Below are 16,516 nucleotides of genomic sequence, written 5' to 3' on the forward strand. Positions count from 1 at the left end.
AAAATTTATGTGAAAAGGTGCAGGCCCTAGAATAGTTAAAACAATCTGAACAAAGAAAAATAAAATTGGAAGACTCACTCTGCCCAGTATTAAGGTTTACTCTGCAGCTATAGTAATCAAGACAGTGTGGTATCGGCAAAGATATAGGCACACAGATCAATGGAACTGAATGTAAAACTCAGAAATGGACCCACACGTGCCCAACTGATTCCTGACAAATTGCAAAAGCAATTCAATGAAGGAAAGATAACCTTTTTAGTAAATGATGCTAAAGCAACTGAACATCCATAGACAAAACCATATATATAATTATTATAATTATATATCTAAAACTCACTTAAACCTCATACCTTATACAAAAATTAACTCAAAATTGACTATAGTCCAAAATGTAAAATGTAAAATTACAACACTGTTAGGAAAAACACACAAAAAAACAGGAGATTATCTTCATGGTCTAGGATTAGGCAAGAGTTCGACTTGACACCAAAGGTATGATTCACAAAAGAGTAAACTTATAAATTGGACTTCACAGGAATTAAAAAATTTTCTCTGTGAAAGACCTTGTTAAGAGGTTGAAAAGAGAAAGTACAGAGTTGGGAAAATATTTACAAACATGTCTGACAAAGAACTAGTATCTAAAATATACAAAGAACTTTCAAAACATAAGAGTAATAGTCAAACAATCCAGTTAGAAAATGGGCAAGGGGTGCCTGGGTGGCTCAGTCAGCTGAGCATCCCACTCTTGATTTCAGGTCAGGTCATGATCTCAGGGTCATGAGATCAAGCCCCAAGTCAGCCTCCATGCTGAGGTGGAGCCTGATTAGAATTTTCTCTCACCCTCTCCCTCTGCCCTTCCCCCCCGCTTGAGTATGGGTGTGTGCTCTCTCTAAAAAAAAAAAAGAAAGAAAGAAAAAGAAAATGGGTAAAATATATAAATGGATATTTCACCAAAGAGGTTACTATATAGATAGCAATAAACACATGAGAAAGTGTTTAACACAATTACTCATTAGGGAAACACAAATTAAAACCAGAATGAGCTATCACTCCATGCCTATCAGAATGGTAAAATAAAAAAAAAAAATAGTGAAAAAACTAAATGCTGGCAAAGATGCAAAGAAACTGGATCATTCCCACATCACTAGTAGTAATATAAAATGGCAGAGTCACTCTAGAATACAGTTTGATAGTTTCTTGTAAAGCATATTTTCTTATAAAACACGCAATTACCACATGACCCAGCAATTGCACTCTTGGATATGTATCATAAATAAATGAAAGCTTGTGTTCACACCAGAACCTACACACAAATATTCAATAGTGGTTTTATTCATAATTGCATAAAAGTGGAAACAACCCAGCTGTCCTTCAGTATGTGAACTGTTAAACAAGCTGTGGTACATGGGATACCACGAAGCAGCAAAAAGCAATGAATTATTGATTTACACACCAACCTGGATGAATCTCCTGAGAATTATGCTAAATGAAAAAGGCAACCAAAAAGCTATGATTTTGTTTATATAACATATTTAAAATGACAACATTTTAAAGATTTTATTTACTTACTTATTTTAGAGAGAGAGAGAGAGAGAGAGAGAATGAGTGAGCAGGGGGTTGGAGCAGAGGGAGAGGGACAAGCAGACTCAGTGCTGAGCACGAGCCCGAAGTAGGGCTCCATCCCAGGACTCTGACATCATGAACTGAGCCAAAATCAAGAGTTGGACGCTTAACTGACTGAGCCACCCAGGTGCCCTGAAATGACATTTTAGAAATGGAGAACACATTAGTGGTCACCAGGGGTTAAGAACAAGACTAGAGGGGAAGAAGCAGTGTGTGGTTATAAGAGGAAACCACACACAAGAGATGTGTGTGGTTATAAGAGGAAAACACAAGGTATCCTTGCAGGAATAAAATTCTTTAGCATCTTTACTATGGTGGTAAATACACAAACCTACACATGGGATAAGATTGCGTAGAACCAAATGCACACACACACACACATGCACAGAGAAATGAGTACAAGAGGAGAAATCTGAGTAGAATCAGTCAACTGTATTAACGTCAATACCCTGGTTGTGATAAGATACTATAGTTTTGCAAAATGTTACCATTGGGGGAAACTAGTTAAAGGATATTATGAGATCTCACTGCATTATTTCTTATAACTACATGTGAATCTATAATTATCTCAATAAAAATGCCAACTAAAAATTAAACTGGATAACATCATACTAAATTTTGAATCCTGGCCAGAGTCCAGACTCTTTTAAATAGGCAGTTGGGAGCCATAGAAGCTGGTTAAGTATGGATGACCAGTTAGGGCTGTAGATCGAAAGAATCCATGTAATGATAGTGAGTATGATGAATTAAAGGAGAAATTATACAACAGTATAATCAGGGATCAAGTGAGAGGTGATATTGAAGCTGATATTGCACCCGAGAAAATGCAGACTAGCTCTGTGCCTTTGGTCACTTCAGTAACCACATTTTCTAATACCCCTTCACTTTGCCCAAGTTCACTTGCAATTTACATAGTATATGGAAATCTGCTCCTAAAACAAAGGCATTCCCAAGTTTTTTCACTATGTTGAACAAATTCTTTCATGCCATATTTTTAACACTTTGGTAAAACAAAGAAATGTTTTTATTCCCTGGCTTCAGAAATTTTATAATTTTATAAATATAAGTGAATAAGTTTTCTAATCACTGTGATAATGCCATGTTTTTAAAAATAATTTTAAGGTGTTTGAAGATTTGAAAAAATACCTGAGACTTGTGGTCTTAATTAATTTTAATTTAATGTTTAGAAAATTTTGATTAAATAAGTTTGTAATCAACGTTTAAATGCCTGAGGGAATTTAATTTGTTAATTTTTAATGTTTTGATTTCTTAGTCTTATAAACAGCATTTAAATGTTCAGAGAAGTATTATTTAATTCATTTATGCATTTATATAATTGTGTATGAAGTAAACTACAAGAGGAGTGAAGTTCTTTACGCATTAAAGAGTACGATAATCAAACTGCAGATCTGGGATCTAAGTCCATCTGCCTCCATGACACTGGGCTGCATTCTGTCTTTACAGCCTCTCAGAGCTGAATGGTCCCAGATCTGGAAGGAGGAATGGATCTTACCTTATAGGGTTGTCCATCCTGGACACTGTGAGGAATGCGGCAAGATTCGCTGTGTAGGAGGAGCATACAATGAGGGTGAAGAGCCACCAGCTGCCCATCACGATGCGCATGGCCATGGAGTTCACTGAGGATTCGCCACCTACAGGAGGCCAGCAAAATGGATTGGCCCTGGGCTTCTGCTCTCACTCGCATCCCCAAAAAATGCTCCAGCTCCACCCTGCGGCCTGGCTTAGGGAACCGCCACTGGGGTTGGGCTAGGGAGCAGGGAAGTGAGTTGCTGGCTGGTTATGCAGGGCTATGACAATCCCGGGAAAGAATCCAAAGACCACCACTCTTGGAAAGGGATGGAGGACCATCAAATATGAAAAATCCAGGATTGGCCTTTTAGTGATGTGATGTTAATCAAAACGCCAAGGGCATAGAGTTCTGAATATCAAAATCTTCCAGTTAGAAGATTCTATCTCACTTGTTGTATACTTCCAGGACTGCAACCTGATGTAAGATCCTTTTCCAATTTCAAATTCATAGAGAGTAGTCTCAGGAATTCTGTAAATACAGAATTACCTCCTACCTGGAGGGTTCCTTAGCTTTCTTTGAAACCTCAGAAATGAGATCTCGCTTTTATTAATATTCAGCCCTCACTGGATGGCTTTTTTCCTAGGATTTTCAGATATCATTGCCTGTGACTTGCAGTCAGTAGCTGCCCCGTAGAGGCCAATTATTTCTCCTTGGTCCCTTAGGTGGTAGCAGAAGAAAGCGTCTCACTGACTCTTCTTACATAACCTTGCAAACAGGCGATACATGTTTTGCCATGGTGCAAACAAGACCAACACTCACATTAGGAACTTTGCAATTTGTTGCTTGGGTCAAAACTGCAAGATCCTGTAACTTACCAAGTGCTCTCCAGACTTCACAGAGAAGGGAGACTTTGTATCTCAAGAATGGATGGAGGACTACTTAGATGATTGCAAAAACAATTGTGATTTTTTTTTTTTCCTATTAAGACTTCAAATTTAAGCAAGATTCAGTTTCATCTGACAACCCCATGTGCATAACAATCAACCTAATGTGGGAGGGGAGAAAAGTGCAAAGCAGAACTCCAAAGTTAATTTTATCTAAAGCGAGAATCAGGCTTTGAAGTTGAGTTCCTTGTCACTTCATTTAATTTCTATCTGATATTACTCAGAGAAATTGGGTGCAGCCTGTACTGCCCTAGAGATTAAATAAAATTGCATTTAAAATGACTTTGCCAAAACGCATCTAAGAACTCTGCCAACGGGCAAGTTATTCCAGGCCCCTGGGGCTATACCACAACATCAGGAACCCAGGAACGTACCTTGCTGTACGAAGGCTCCGTAGACTATCCAGATGGCACTGTGCAAGGTGGCTGAAGCGGATGGTCGGGGCTGGGCAGCATTCTGAGCCCTCACGGCCTGGATCCGGTTCAACACAAATATCAGCACGCCCACCACAGGGATGGCTGCTGCAATGCAGGCCCACACAGCAAAATCAAACGGGGCAAAAAGAGAGAAGATGCTGATCTTCTCCTCGGGCTTCTTGATTAGGATCCCCACCGAATAGTCCATGTACCGCTTGCTGAAGTCCACAACGCTCTCCCTCTCCGGGGTGATCGTGATGGCGGAGATAGCCAGGTCTGCCCTCTGAAAGGCAAAACCAACTCATCAGACAGCAGTCCTCAGCTTCCTGCTGGGTCCCACCCTAGGGCAAGGCCTGCCCTCTACTCTTTGGGTTATTCTGTCCAGAGGAAATGGATTCAAGAGGTGACAGCCTGTGATCTTGAATACTGTAAAAAATATTCAACATTGAGTGGTCTGTTTGAATTGTAGTTTTTCTTCACTTTCTTGTCCTCACAAACTTTCACTATCTTCTTTCTTTTGCTGGTATTTCCCTCTACCCCGTCCCTGCCCCCAACCAAGAAGTCCCTTCTATCTTCTTCTAGGCTTATCTGCACCCTTCCTATACTTCCATCAAGCCTCTCCAAACTTCCATTAGCCCACATGGATGTCTCCCTTTCCTGAGATACTTCGGAAGTTATGGTGAGTTGTACAACTACTTGAAATCTCATTAATGTCTCAGTGCCTGGTTGTTTTATATGAAGACTCTATGCCAGAGAGTAATATCCTCCAAGGAAAAAAAGGGTTATCTACTTTTCTTGATCATCCACGGCCCTTCATTCATGGCCTCTAAGATATATGGGTTGATTCTTCATATAGTAAAGCCATGTTGGGCGGGGATTCTCTGGGCATGCTGTACTTTGACCCCAAAAGTACCTTGCAAGATTTTTGCTTTCCAAAATGGGCTTCATTTTAAAAATACGCAAAGACTTTATTAAGATGGAACTAGACTGTGAAATTAAAGCTGCCAAGACTGGGGAGGTTAGGATAATTAGGCTTAGATGGATGATGGTAGGGAATAATGGGCCTGCAGTCCTCACTTCAACCACGAGAGCACCAAAATATACAATGATCATCCAATCTTGGCTCTTGGACTTCTAAGTAGGAGGCATCATCAGAACTAAGTTTATTTTAGGGGGGCCTGGGTGGTTCAGTCAGTTAAGCGGCTAACTCTTGGTTTCGGCTCAGGTCATGATCTCGCGGTTGTGGGATCGAGCCCCAAGTCGGGCTCTGTGTTCAGCAAGGGGTCTGCTTCAGAATCTCTCTCCCTCTCCCTCCTGCTGTCTCTCTCTCTCTGTACCTCTCTCTCTTTCTCAAATAAATAAATAAAATCTTTAAAAAAATAAAGTTGGGAAAACATACATATAAAGACTTCATCAGAAAAATTTTTATCATATTTAATATGTGGGCTAGAGGGGTAGATACACTGATGTTCTAAACTATGAAATCCAATAAAATAAAATAAAATAAAATAAAATAAAATAAAATAAAATAACAAACTATGAAATCCAACAACATATCTAGAGTAAAAAGAAAAAATGTTGGAGGTTAATGATGGTGAAGCTCTCTTCTTAGACTTGTCACATTTGTATCTCTGGTTCTTGTCTCTCTTTTCAAAACCTCAAGATCCAGGGATTTCTTTTTAAGGATTTGGAGCATTCAGAGCATACATAAGGCCTAAGAAGAGTTCTAGTGGAGCAGGATAGGTTTACAACATAGGAAGAAGGGAAAGTAATTTATGAAGCCAGGTCCAGAAGAAGCACAAGGGGACTGACTTATGACACAAGTAAAGGGGTGACCTGGAACATAGGGAAAAACACTCCCACCTGTGAACCTGGAGGTTAGAGTAGGTGTCTGCAGATGTGAATTTCATAGGTAGCTGAAGTAGTATTTCAAGCCCACAAATCTCCATTTCTTTGCCTAATATAGGAGCACTTTTTTTTTCTTTAATTTAGGAGAGAAGACTTTTAGGTTGCTTGAAGAGAAAGATAAACTTTTGAAACAGTCTCTAAGGGATATAGCCAAGTGGTCCAACAAAGGACAAGTTAAGGAACTTGGGCTGTCCTGAAGGCCTAGCTGAGGTTGGAGGCCACACATTGTCCATATACCCATCTGGGCAAATTTGTGATTTTGTATGCAGCAACTTGGATGTCAGAGTCAGAGGGTAGATAATATAATCAAGTCAGGGTTTCAGTACAATAAGAGACCAAGAACAAAGAGAATCACAAAAGATGAAGGGAACGGGATTATCTGGTCAAACACCGAGGCCACACCAGGCAGGAAAGGATGCAAAAATCTTAAAGAAAGATGAACCTCAAATACATGTGCTAAGTGGAAAGGGCCAGACACAAAAGACCACGTATTGTATGACTCTATCTACATTAAATGTTCACAAAAGCAAATCTATAGAGATAGAAAATAGATCAATGGTTGCCTAGGGCTGGGGTTGGAAATGGGATTAAATGTAAGTGTGAGGGATCTCACTGGGTTGATGGAATTATTCTAAAACTAGATTATGATGATGGTTGCATAACTCAGTAGATTTCCTAAAAATCATTGAATTGTATATCCGAAATGGGTGAATTTTATATATAAATTAATACTGCAAGAAAATTGGTTTTTTTTTAAAGCTTAGGAGAAATTGGAGAGATTGTGTCTGCCTTTATGGGTTGATAAAGCAAAGGACTTGTGTTTTAGGAGCAAAGGTTCAAAAGAGTCAGAAGGACAACAGGTCATAGTCTTGGAGTGGGACAGGGACGGTAACACATAAGATGTTGACAAAATGCATGGGTACAGGCACTGACGTGGAGCACAAACCAAGGTCACTGGAGGTGAGGCAGTCAAAACACTGGGAGCTCATGGTTGGCCCCAGGGATGTCTGCAATGTCAAAGTTGGTAGCAGCAGCAACACTAGAGAGGGAGGGCTTGAGCAGATGCCACCATCATAAATGACTATTAGAGGTCATGGGATGACAGGGGTGAGGATGGGGACACAGTGAACTGGCCTCATACCAGGAGTCTCAATGAGGACCCAGGTTCTATAGGAGAGAGGAAGAGTAACTATTTGAAATTAATCTGAGGAGCTGGGGAATGTCGTATCGCTTACACACAGCAATGCAGACACACACACACACACACACTCATGCACACACACGTACTTGTATATACACATCCCACCCGTGGGCCACGAGGGAGAAAAGAATAAGCACTCACTCATACCTCCCGTGAGAACTAAGTTCCTATTTCAGCCCAAATGTGGGGGTGAGTTGCAGGAAGGGTGTATGACAGAGCAGGCTCAGTGGACAGGCTTGAAAGGAATGGCAGCAGTGGTCACGGAAAGAAAACAGAGTGCCAGGGAATGAGAAAAAAGAACAGAAATGGATATGGTAGAGATGGGTGGGTTGAAGAAAAGAGAGCTCTAGTGAGTGAAGAGTGGTAACCTGTGATCTGTTTAGCTAGTTCCAAGGTCCTAAATGCCTAATGGGCCAAATTTAGATATCACCCCAGACGCAGACTAGGGTTCCCCTCCCCATGGTCCTGCTTTTGGGACCTACCTTGCTGATGAGCTCCCCGATCATCCCGTTCCAGGAGGTGTTATGGAGCTGGTGACCATACCTGCCATCGGGGGCCTGGTAAATGTCATATTTGAAGCCCAGAGCCTTGGCCAGTGCATCCAGGACATCTATGGAGAACCCTTTGTAGCGCTTGGGCTGTCCAAGGATGTTCTCAGCCACCATCACGAAAGGCTCTTCCTGAGGACAACAGAATGGATGTTCTTTAATTAAATAACAGGTCCATTAACACACATCTTTCCAGGGTAGATGGAGAGACCAATCTGATGAATCATAGCTTTAGAATGTTTGTGAACATGGGCATGTATTTACCCAATTTAGGCCTGCAGTCTGAACATCCCTGCCCTTTTTTTAAAGTAGTTTATGGACACTCAGAGCACAGTGGATAGGAAGATCCCTCCAACCAGCATATTGATGGAGGAATGGAGATTTAATTGTCCTGTGTGATGTCATCCCAGCCTCTGCTCAGAATCCCATTGCCAGAATGACATGATTTGTTTTCACTCCTTTATTTGTGACATTCAGGACTCTGTCCTTAGGAAATGCCATAATTCTTCAGGACCCACATAAGAAATGTGGTTACTTCTCATCCAGTATAAAGAACGACAGTAAAAGCTCTATGATATCAGATTGAGAGAAGACAGCATTACATCTATCAGATTGTACTAGAAAATGGATTCTGATTCATGGAAGAAGGTCACACCATATGTCAAAGGTCAGGACAGAATTAAACCCCACAGTTTCCGAGCCCAAAGCCACATTCACACATTTTGTGTTGTGTCCTAATCACTCCTGTAGGGCATGTGATTCTCTGGAAAACACCTCAGCCTTCCCCACCACAATCCTATAAAACTGAACAGGAATGGGGCTTTTGGCAAACAGCCCCAGAGAATATATCTCATTAGTTTAATTGGGGGTGTGGGGGGGTATGGTATAATGTTTTTTCTGTGATGTGCATCAAGGAAATGCAGGAACACTGCTGCCAAAGGCTTCTAGAGCCAAGGAGATGTCAGTGCCTCATGTGACAGAGGGGTTCAGACATTTGAACCATGTCTGAACAGTTAATAAGAGGGAAATCGAAAATGTCTTCTAGAGCCCTGAAAAAGTGAAGGAAGAAATTGACAGGAAGATGCTTCTAAGGTCTCAAAGATGTAAAAGTCTATGATTCCAGGACAACCGTGCAGAAAAATTGCAACAAAGGGTCTTGGTTATGAAGTTTGTGTCACATGGGGCCATCAGTGGGATTGGGTGCTGGAAGAGTATCCTCCTCCAAGCATCTTTCTGGGGACTCTGCCTATCAGCAAAGCTCTCCTAAGGACCATCAGTAGGTCAAGACACTGTTTACATCCAGGAACAAATAGAGATATGCCTGCTTGAAAGCTTAGCAGTGGCTCTAGAGGTCCTTCTCTAGAGCAGCCCAGTCACCTCCCGTGAAAGGCCCTGGGGCAGAATCTCCAACCTTACTCTTCTTCATTATTTGTAAAATCATTTGCCAGAAAGGCCTTATGAACACTCAAGCCACTAATCAACATCCCCTTCTCTCCAAACACAGCATTAAGCTGAACAGAGAGAAGCCTCTGACTCAAAAGCCTGAATGGTGAAGCTCCCCAATATGCCCGTGATCCTACCAAGACAGTCACCACTTTGAGAGTCAGTCCTTGGAGGCGGCTGCCCATGGGTCTCTCTTGCAGGCTGCCATTCAGGCCTTTCTCTGAGTCCCACGTCGCCAGCTGTGAAGGAAAAAGGGAGTGTGAGGGACAGAACGGGCACCTGTGTGCACCTCAGGAACTCGTCTCTCCAACCGGGATCCTGAATCAGGCAGCTAGGAGGACAGCAGGCCCCTCAGCGTCGCAGAGACTCAGAGCCATCTTAAAGCCTTAGAAAGAATAAAGGTGTGACAGCCAGTTCTACTTTCTCCATCAGCTCATGTGGAACTTGAGGACTTGCCACATCTTTAAAATAAAACCAGTTGGTAAGAACTTGTTTCTAGAATGAACATTTCTGTCTCATTTTATTCTGTCCACTCACTGAGGTCATGTCACCATGTCTCCCACAAAGTGTCTTCTTTCTGTAATTACTCCTTTGACTTGCCCAGGTCACAGGGCCCCTTAAGTTCACCCAGCGCTGCCCCCGAGGCAGGATGGGGCTCAGCAGTGAAGCAGGTAACAAAGACCCCCATGTGTGGCTTGTCTTGCTCCCTGATGCCTACTGCAAATGGGGTCAAGAGCTCCCTGCCTGTCTTCACTGTAGGGCAAATTTCATAATTTTCCTTGATGTACAGGTATAGGGCAAGACTACATGTGCTCTGGATCTGCCATATCCTCCTGAACCTGCCCAGTCTCTCCCATAGCCTGATGCATCTCTGACAGGCCCCCTGAGGTGGTTATGGAGCCCCGCTACTGGCTCAGAAACAACAGGAGACACAGATGTTCTTTGGACTGCTTCCCCTCTCTGCATCCCTGCTGGGCCTGGGGAATCACAATGAAATCTTTATCTGACCAATGATTCTCAGTCATTAATTGGTGAAATGTAAAAAACAAACAAACAAACAAAAAAGAGATACCAGCCCCCATCTCAACTTAATCAGGATCTCAGCACTTAGGCATGAGAAATTGTAATGCTTCCCCAGCGGTCTTCATTGAGAAACCCTGTTCTTCTAGGTCACTGCATATTAGATTCTCTTAAGAAGGCTTTTAAAGCATATTGAGGGCTGGGCCTCACCCCCAGTGATTTGAATTTAATTGGTCTGTAGTGGGCTAGATATGAATATTTCAGCTCCCCAGGGGATTCTAATGCACAGCCAGGATTGTAAACCTCTGCTATAGATTAAAGCGGGGGATCCTCAAACTGTAATATGCACACAAATTATCCAGGGATTTTATATGCACTTTCTGATTCTGGAGCCTGTGATTATTCCTATCTAAGAAGCTCCCAGGTGAGGCTGCTGCGGATGATCCATGACCACCATTTAAGCAGCAAGGCGTTAAAGAAGCAGACCGCTGTGGGCAGCATCTACTCTTCATCGGAGAAAACCCACAAGTCCCCTAGTGAGGCTGAGCAGAAGAACTATCCCTCTGTGGAGAAATGTCACCAGGTGCCCTAAAGAAGCTACCAATAGTGCTACCTAAGGACACGCCTGCTCTCCCAGTGTGTCCCTTAGCCTTGACATCTGCAGCAGGCTCTGCACTCCGAGCTTTGACTATGAGGCTACAGTGGCAGAATCTGTGGGACCATGCCACCTGGAAGATACTAGAACCCTGAGGCCTAAAGCAGGACTATCAGAATGAGATACATGGTTGTAAAAGCAGTTTAAAAGGAACCTAGAAACTCTGGCTGTCACTTTGGACACAATACCAAGTAAGACCCACTCCATCCTAAGTAATAGGATGCCTGGCAGTGATGAATGAATCATTTAGTTAAGAGCATGGCCATGTGCTCTGAGAAGCTCCTCACAGCCACCACCAGTTAATTTGAGGGGCACTGCAGTAAAGGGCAAAGTTAAAATCTACCCAAAGTCCTCTTCAAGGACATCAAAGATGCCACACTCTGGGAACTGGCATAGTGAGAAGGAAAGCTCATGGCTCTTTCCCCTTGGGTCCTGGAAATAGCACTGGGACCCAAGATCAAGTCCTGCATCTGGATTAGAATGCTGGTCAAAGGGAAGAGACAAACCCAGACAAAAAGAGTCAAGGTGTCGATTCCCTACATTCTTTGGACCCTCTGACATGGACTAGGGGACTCATGATGTGTATTTGGGCTGCCTGCATCTGATCTCCATAACTGGTTAGCCCAGGCATTGGAGATGCTTAACCCTGATGGGTAATCTGCTGCATCTCCTGGGTGGGGTCTCCGGACCACCTCGATGACTGACAAAGTCATAATGAAGGCGATCTTGTCCTCGTGATGACATGTCAGTTCCAGGTACCAGATACTCTGCCTTACAGCAGGACTTGAATTCCTAACATGTGCTGCCAAACCTCCGTGGCACAGGTGAAGGGCCATCTCCACTCTGTGCTAGCACCTGCATGAGCAAGCACCCGGGATGGGATTCTGCTTGGCCTTGATCAAACAAGCTTTACCCATCTGTCTACTGGGACAGTAATCAGTCTTGAGAATGGAGAATGGAGGCAGGAAAAAGCAGTTGGAATAACACCCTGTCCTTCTAGAGTTTTAAGCTCAGCTGCGAGAAGGGCTCTGCCTCCCAATGCCTTGCCACACAACCCTCTTCTTCTAGCTCATTGCCTGGCTCAAAGCAGCAGCACCCCTGCCCCAGAGTATTGCAGCAGCCTCCCCATTGAGCTCATTACCCCCAACCTCTCTCTTACAGCCTCCTCCCTTTTGCTGATTTGTACCTCTGTAATAAATGAACTCAAACATGAATGTGTTAGTGAAAATTTTCAAATGACTTCTCATTTCCTACAGAATAAATCCTAACACTCTGAAGCTTGGCCTAAAAGAAAGGCCTTCCTTATGGAGATCCAAGCCTGGCAATCAGGCTCACTTAAGTGTATGTAGGCCCAGTCCACTCCAACCCCACCAAATCCCTCACCTTCACATGGCATGCTTCCTCTAAGTCCTTCTGCCTTTAATACCATCCCTCTTTGGTTGGGTCTGATACACACTCATATTTTTTTAAAAATAAGCTTTCACTTTAGAATAGTTTTAGATTTACAGAAAAGTTGTAGAGGTTGTGCAGAGTCTGTCCATATAGCCTACACCCAGTTTTCCCCACTTAAGATGTTACATTAGTATAACACACTCCTCACAGCTAATGCAATGTTTATTAGCCCAATCTCCACCATTTATACAGGGCTGCAGTAGAAATACTCTCCACTGTCTTCCATGCTGGATCTAAGTCTGTGACCCTGCTGGGTGTGCTACTTGGGTTTGTCACCCTGTGCCCTGAGATCAAAACCCTATCTTCATAAACTGTCTAGAATTTCAGGCTCTTGGACTAGACCTTGCCTTGATTATTCCCATCTCAGGATTTCCAACCTTGCTTCGAATGCCATGTTCTCCTCTTGAAGGTCAACTTACTATACCTGGTAAAGATTTGGGGAAGAAGAGAGGAACTCAGAGGTGTGAAAATAGCATAAGTTTGGTAGTTGACTGACCTGTATTCTAGTTGTGTTCCCACCACTTACCTGGGTGACCTCAGGCAGCATGTTTGACTGCAGTGCTTAAAATTTTGAATAAATTTGACTCCATTGACATTCCATTTTCTCATCTAAAAAGTATAATAAGAATATTTTCCCTGCCTACCAAACATTTAGGGGCTATTCAAAAGAAAAAATCACTTTGAAATAATCTGCTATAAAGTAATAATCACAAAGTAAAGAAGCAGGATATAAACCTATGTGTGCAATAAAAGCTTAATTATGGTTTTTTAAAAGGGTGGTGGTAAACATGGGAGGAGCTGTATTAAAATGTAATATGTGAATATATCCAGGCGGTGGAATTATGAAAAATCATTGCAACTTCTTGACACTGTTCTGTGTTTTCAACAGGTTTTTCACTACTTTCACAGGAAGGAAAATAAGCTTTTGATCAAAATAACTAGCATAATGACAAAATCCTGTCACACGCATTTGTACAACTAAGGACTGAATGGAGGGGAGCAATCTGAGTTAAATTATCTGTTGGTGTGTCAAGACCAGTCGGAGAGTGAGAACCCAATAAATCAGTCCTCTGGCTGCCAGGAGCTCTGGCCATGGCATCCCCATCTCCTAGAAGAGGCAATTGCAGGTTCATCCAACATGGCGTCTCCCATTCTATGACCTCTCTAAGACGGTGTGGGGCCCAGTGAACCTGTTGGGTTTGGAGACAAGGAAGTAGCCACTGCTGCGGCCCAGCTCCATGAAGACAGACAATATTTCTCCACTAAGAAAAAAGGACAGCAATCCTAAAGCAAAGCCATTTAAATCTAAGTGCAAGTATATGAGAGGGGGAAAAAAAAATTACTGCCCGCCTATAATTACCCCTATTTTTTTGTGTCCGGAAGTATTGAGGACTTAAAGTTTTTTTATTTTTGTGTGTTTTTGTTTTTTAATACAGACCTCTCTCTCCCTGTCCTTCAGGGCATCCTGTACTCTGACAGAGAAAGGAAAAATACTTCAAAGTGAAACCAAAATTCTGCCTTCAAACACATCAAAGTGCAACCATGTTCCAGGGACCAGGGTCCTTGAGTTGGGCAGGGAAGTTTATTATTCCCTCACATCAGCCTCAAGCTGAGCGCCCCAGGCTGAGTGAATCCCCCCATTTCTACAAAGCCTTGTGTTCTTGCCCAAATCTTAAGACCAGAGCAGTAACTCTTCATTCTGAGTGAGGCCATCCCTCTGAACACCTGGAATATAAGACCAGACCACAGAAAAAGCACTGTATAAACAGACTCCAGTGGACTTTTCTTTCTTTCTTTCTTTCTTTCTTTTAATAAAATAAAGCCTTTAAATGGATTCCCAAACTTGCAGCTGACCCAGATTAGGAGAGACTGTATTCAGCTTCCCTCCTGAGGTGCCTGGTCCTCCTGGTTCAAAACACCGAGGAAAAAGTTTCAGTCAATGAAAGCCAAATGAGGCTGATAGGCTTGATAAATGGGAAGCCAGAAAAACCTTACCCCCATACAAGGCCTGACACTTAGTCATACAGCTGCAGACCATTTCATTTGTGCATAAGGGCGTCTATTCTGGCTTCCCCTTGTATTTTGTAGACAGAATTTTGTTTATGGGATCGATGAGTTTTATGGCCACAGACACCCACCTTTGACAGCTGACCTGTCAAGATCAGTGCCTGAAAAACTAATTTCCAGCACTGTTAAACAAACGAGAACTGCCGCGATTTGATAAGACAGCTGTGGTTCTCATTCATCCAGGAGATCTGCTCTACCCAGACCAGAAGCATGCATGGAGCCAGAGGTTACAGCACAATCATCCCTTGAAAGGAGATATATGGTTTCAAAATCTGATTATGACAAACAACTGTTCAAGAGATCAGCCAATTGGAGAATAAATTTCATAAACCAGTGGTCTTAGGAAAATATATTTCCTGAGTCAATTGGAGTGTTCTTCATGTTAGCATTTGAGTTGTGAGATGTGGGGATTTAGGACTTTGTGGCCCTGTCTTTAATAAATGCAGGGCTATTAACCATAAATGGGACAGGCCTCCTCTGGAAGAATGCACTTTTTGGTCTATAATCTAGTTACAGAGGTCTCTTAAAGTGTCATCTCTTTTCATGGGCAGGGGGGAAGGAGAGTAGAGGCAATCCAACTGCCTTACAGCCCAGAGACAGAATATGACCAGTTTCACATATAGAGCCTCGCCAATTCCTAGGGAGGGAGTAAGAGAAGGAAAGAAGGTAGGTTTGCTTAACCCCCAATCTCATATTTACCTATATCCAGCAAGATAATAGATCAATAATCTATAGTCACATTTCACAACTAAGTGACCAACCACTTCAGTGATAAGCTTATCTCAAGAGAGCACTGAAGGCAGGAAGTGAAATTTTTATGACCACGTCTGTCATACTTCACAGCCATTGCTGGAGTCCAGTTTAAGCCATACCCTCATTGACCAGTGACTGCATTCAGCTGAGCTCACAAGCCTTGGCTGGAATATGGGCTTCAGTAGTGAAAGCCACAGTGGGTTTATCTTCATGGCAGTGCATGGACTTTTCTAAAACATTTTAGAACACTTTTATTAGAGAATAGATGGGTTCAGTGTCTGTTCCAAAGGATCAGTCCTGGGTGGGTTTGGAGTCAAGGGGGCACCCACATCTTGAATGAGCTTGAGTTGGGGCATTCAGCCAGCACTGGTTCCAGATAATCAGTTGCATATTTTAAGCTCTGGCTAAATGCAGGGACAACATGTTTAGACACAAAAGAGCATCCTGGAAACAGAATGTAAGAATCTGAACATAGAATATTATTTGTAGCCAGGAATTCTAAAGTAAGGTCTAATTTAAAAGTTCATTTTGGGGAGGAGGAGCAAGATGGCAGAGGAGTAGGAGACCTAAATTCCATCTAGTCCCAGGAATTCAGCTACATAGGTATCAAACCATTCTGAACAGAACTCAACACGAGATTCATTAAAGAAAAGAATAGCAGCAACTCTCTGAACAGAAAAGCGACCACTTTCTGGAAGGTAGGATGTGTGGAGAAGTGAATCCGAGGCGATATTTGGGAAGATAGACGGCGGAGGGGAGGGAGTCAGCTACTGGCAAGTGATAGAGCCGCAGAGCACAAAATCAGAACTTGTAAGAAGTCGGCTCCGCTGAGGGACATCGCTCCAGTGGCTAAGTGGAGGGCGGAACCCTCACTGGACAGTGTGGTCTCAGGACCCTCAGGGTCACAGAAAGACCGGGGATGCCTGAGTGTGGCAGAGCTCCCAGGGATTGGAGT

The 16,516-nt window shown here is 42.8% G+C and overlaps 1 protein-coding gene across 1 annotated transcript in view; it reads right to left on the reverse strand.

Annotated features, from left to right (window-relative positions):
- Positions 1 to 16,516, reverse strand: part of GRID1 (glutamate ionotropic receptor delta type subunit 1) — a 700,883-nt gene that overhangs the window by 100,389 nt on the left and 583,978 nt on the right. Inside the window, exons 9-12 of the mRNA XM_035023220.1 lie at positions 9,752 to 9,853; positions 8,106 to 8,303; positions 4,473 to 4,797; positions 3,137 to 3,275 (exon numbers count right to left, since the gene is read on the reverse strand). Coding sequence (XP_034879111.1) covers positions 3,137 to 3,275; positions 4,473 to 4,797; positions 8,106 to 8,303; positions 9,752 to 9,853 — 764 coding nt within the window. The remainder of the gene's footprint in view (positions 1 to 3,136; positions 3,276 to 4,472; positions 4,798 to 8,105; positions 8,304 to 9,751; positions 9,854 to 16,516) is intronic.

This window comes from Mirounga leonina, unplaced genomic scaffold (assembly GCF_011800145.1).
Source record: "Mirounga leonina isolate KUSES-001 unplaced genomic scaffold, KU_Mleo_1.0 Mir_114, whole genome shotgun sequence".
Classification (NCBI taxonomy): Eukaryota; Metazoa; Chordata; class Mammalia; order Carnivora; family Phocidae; genus Mirounga; species Mirounga leonina.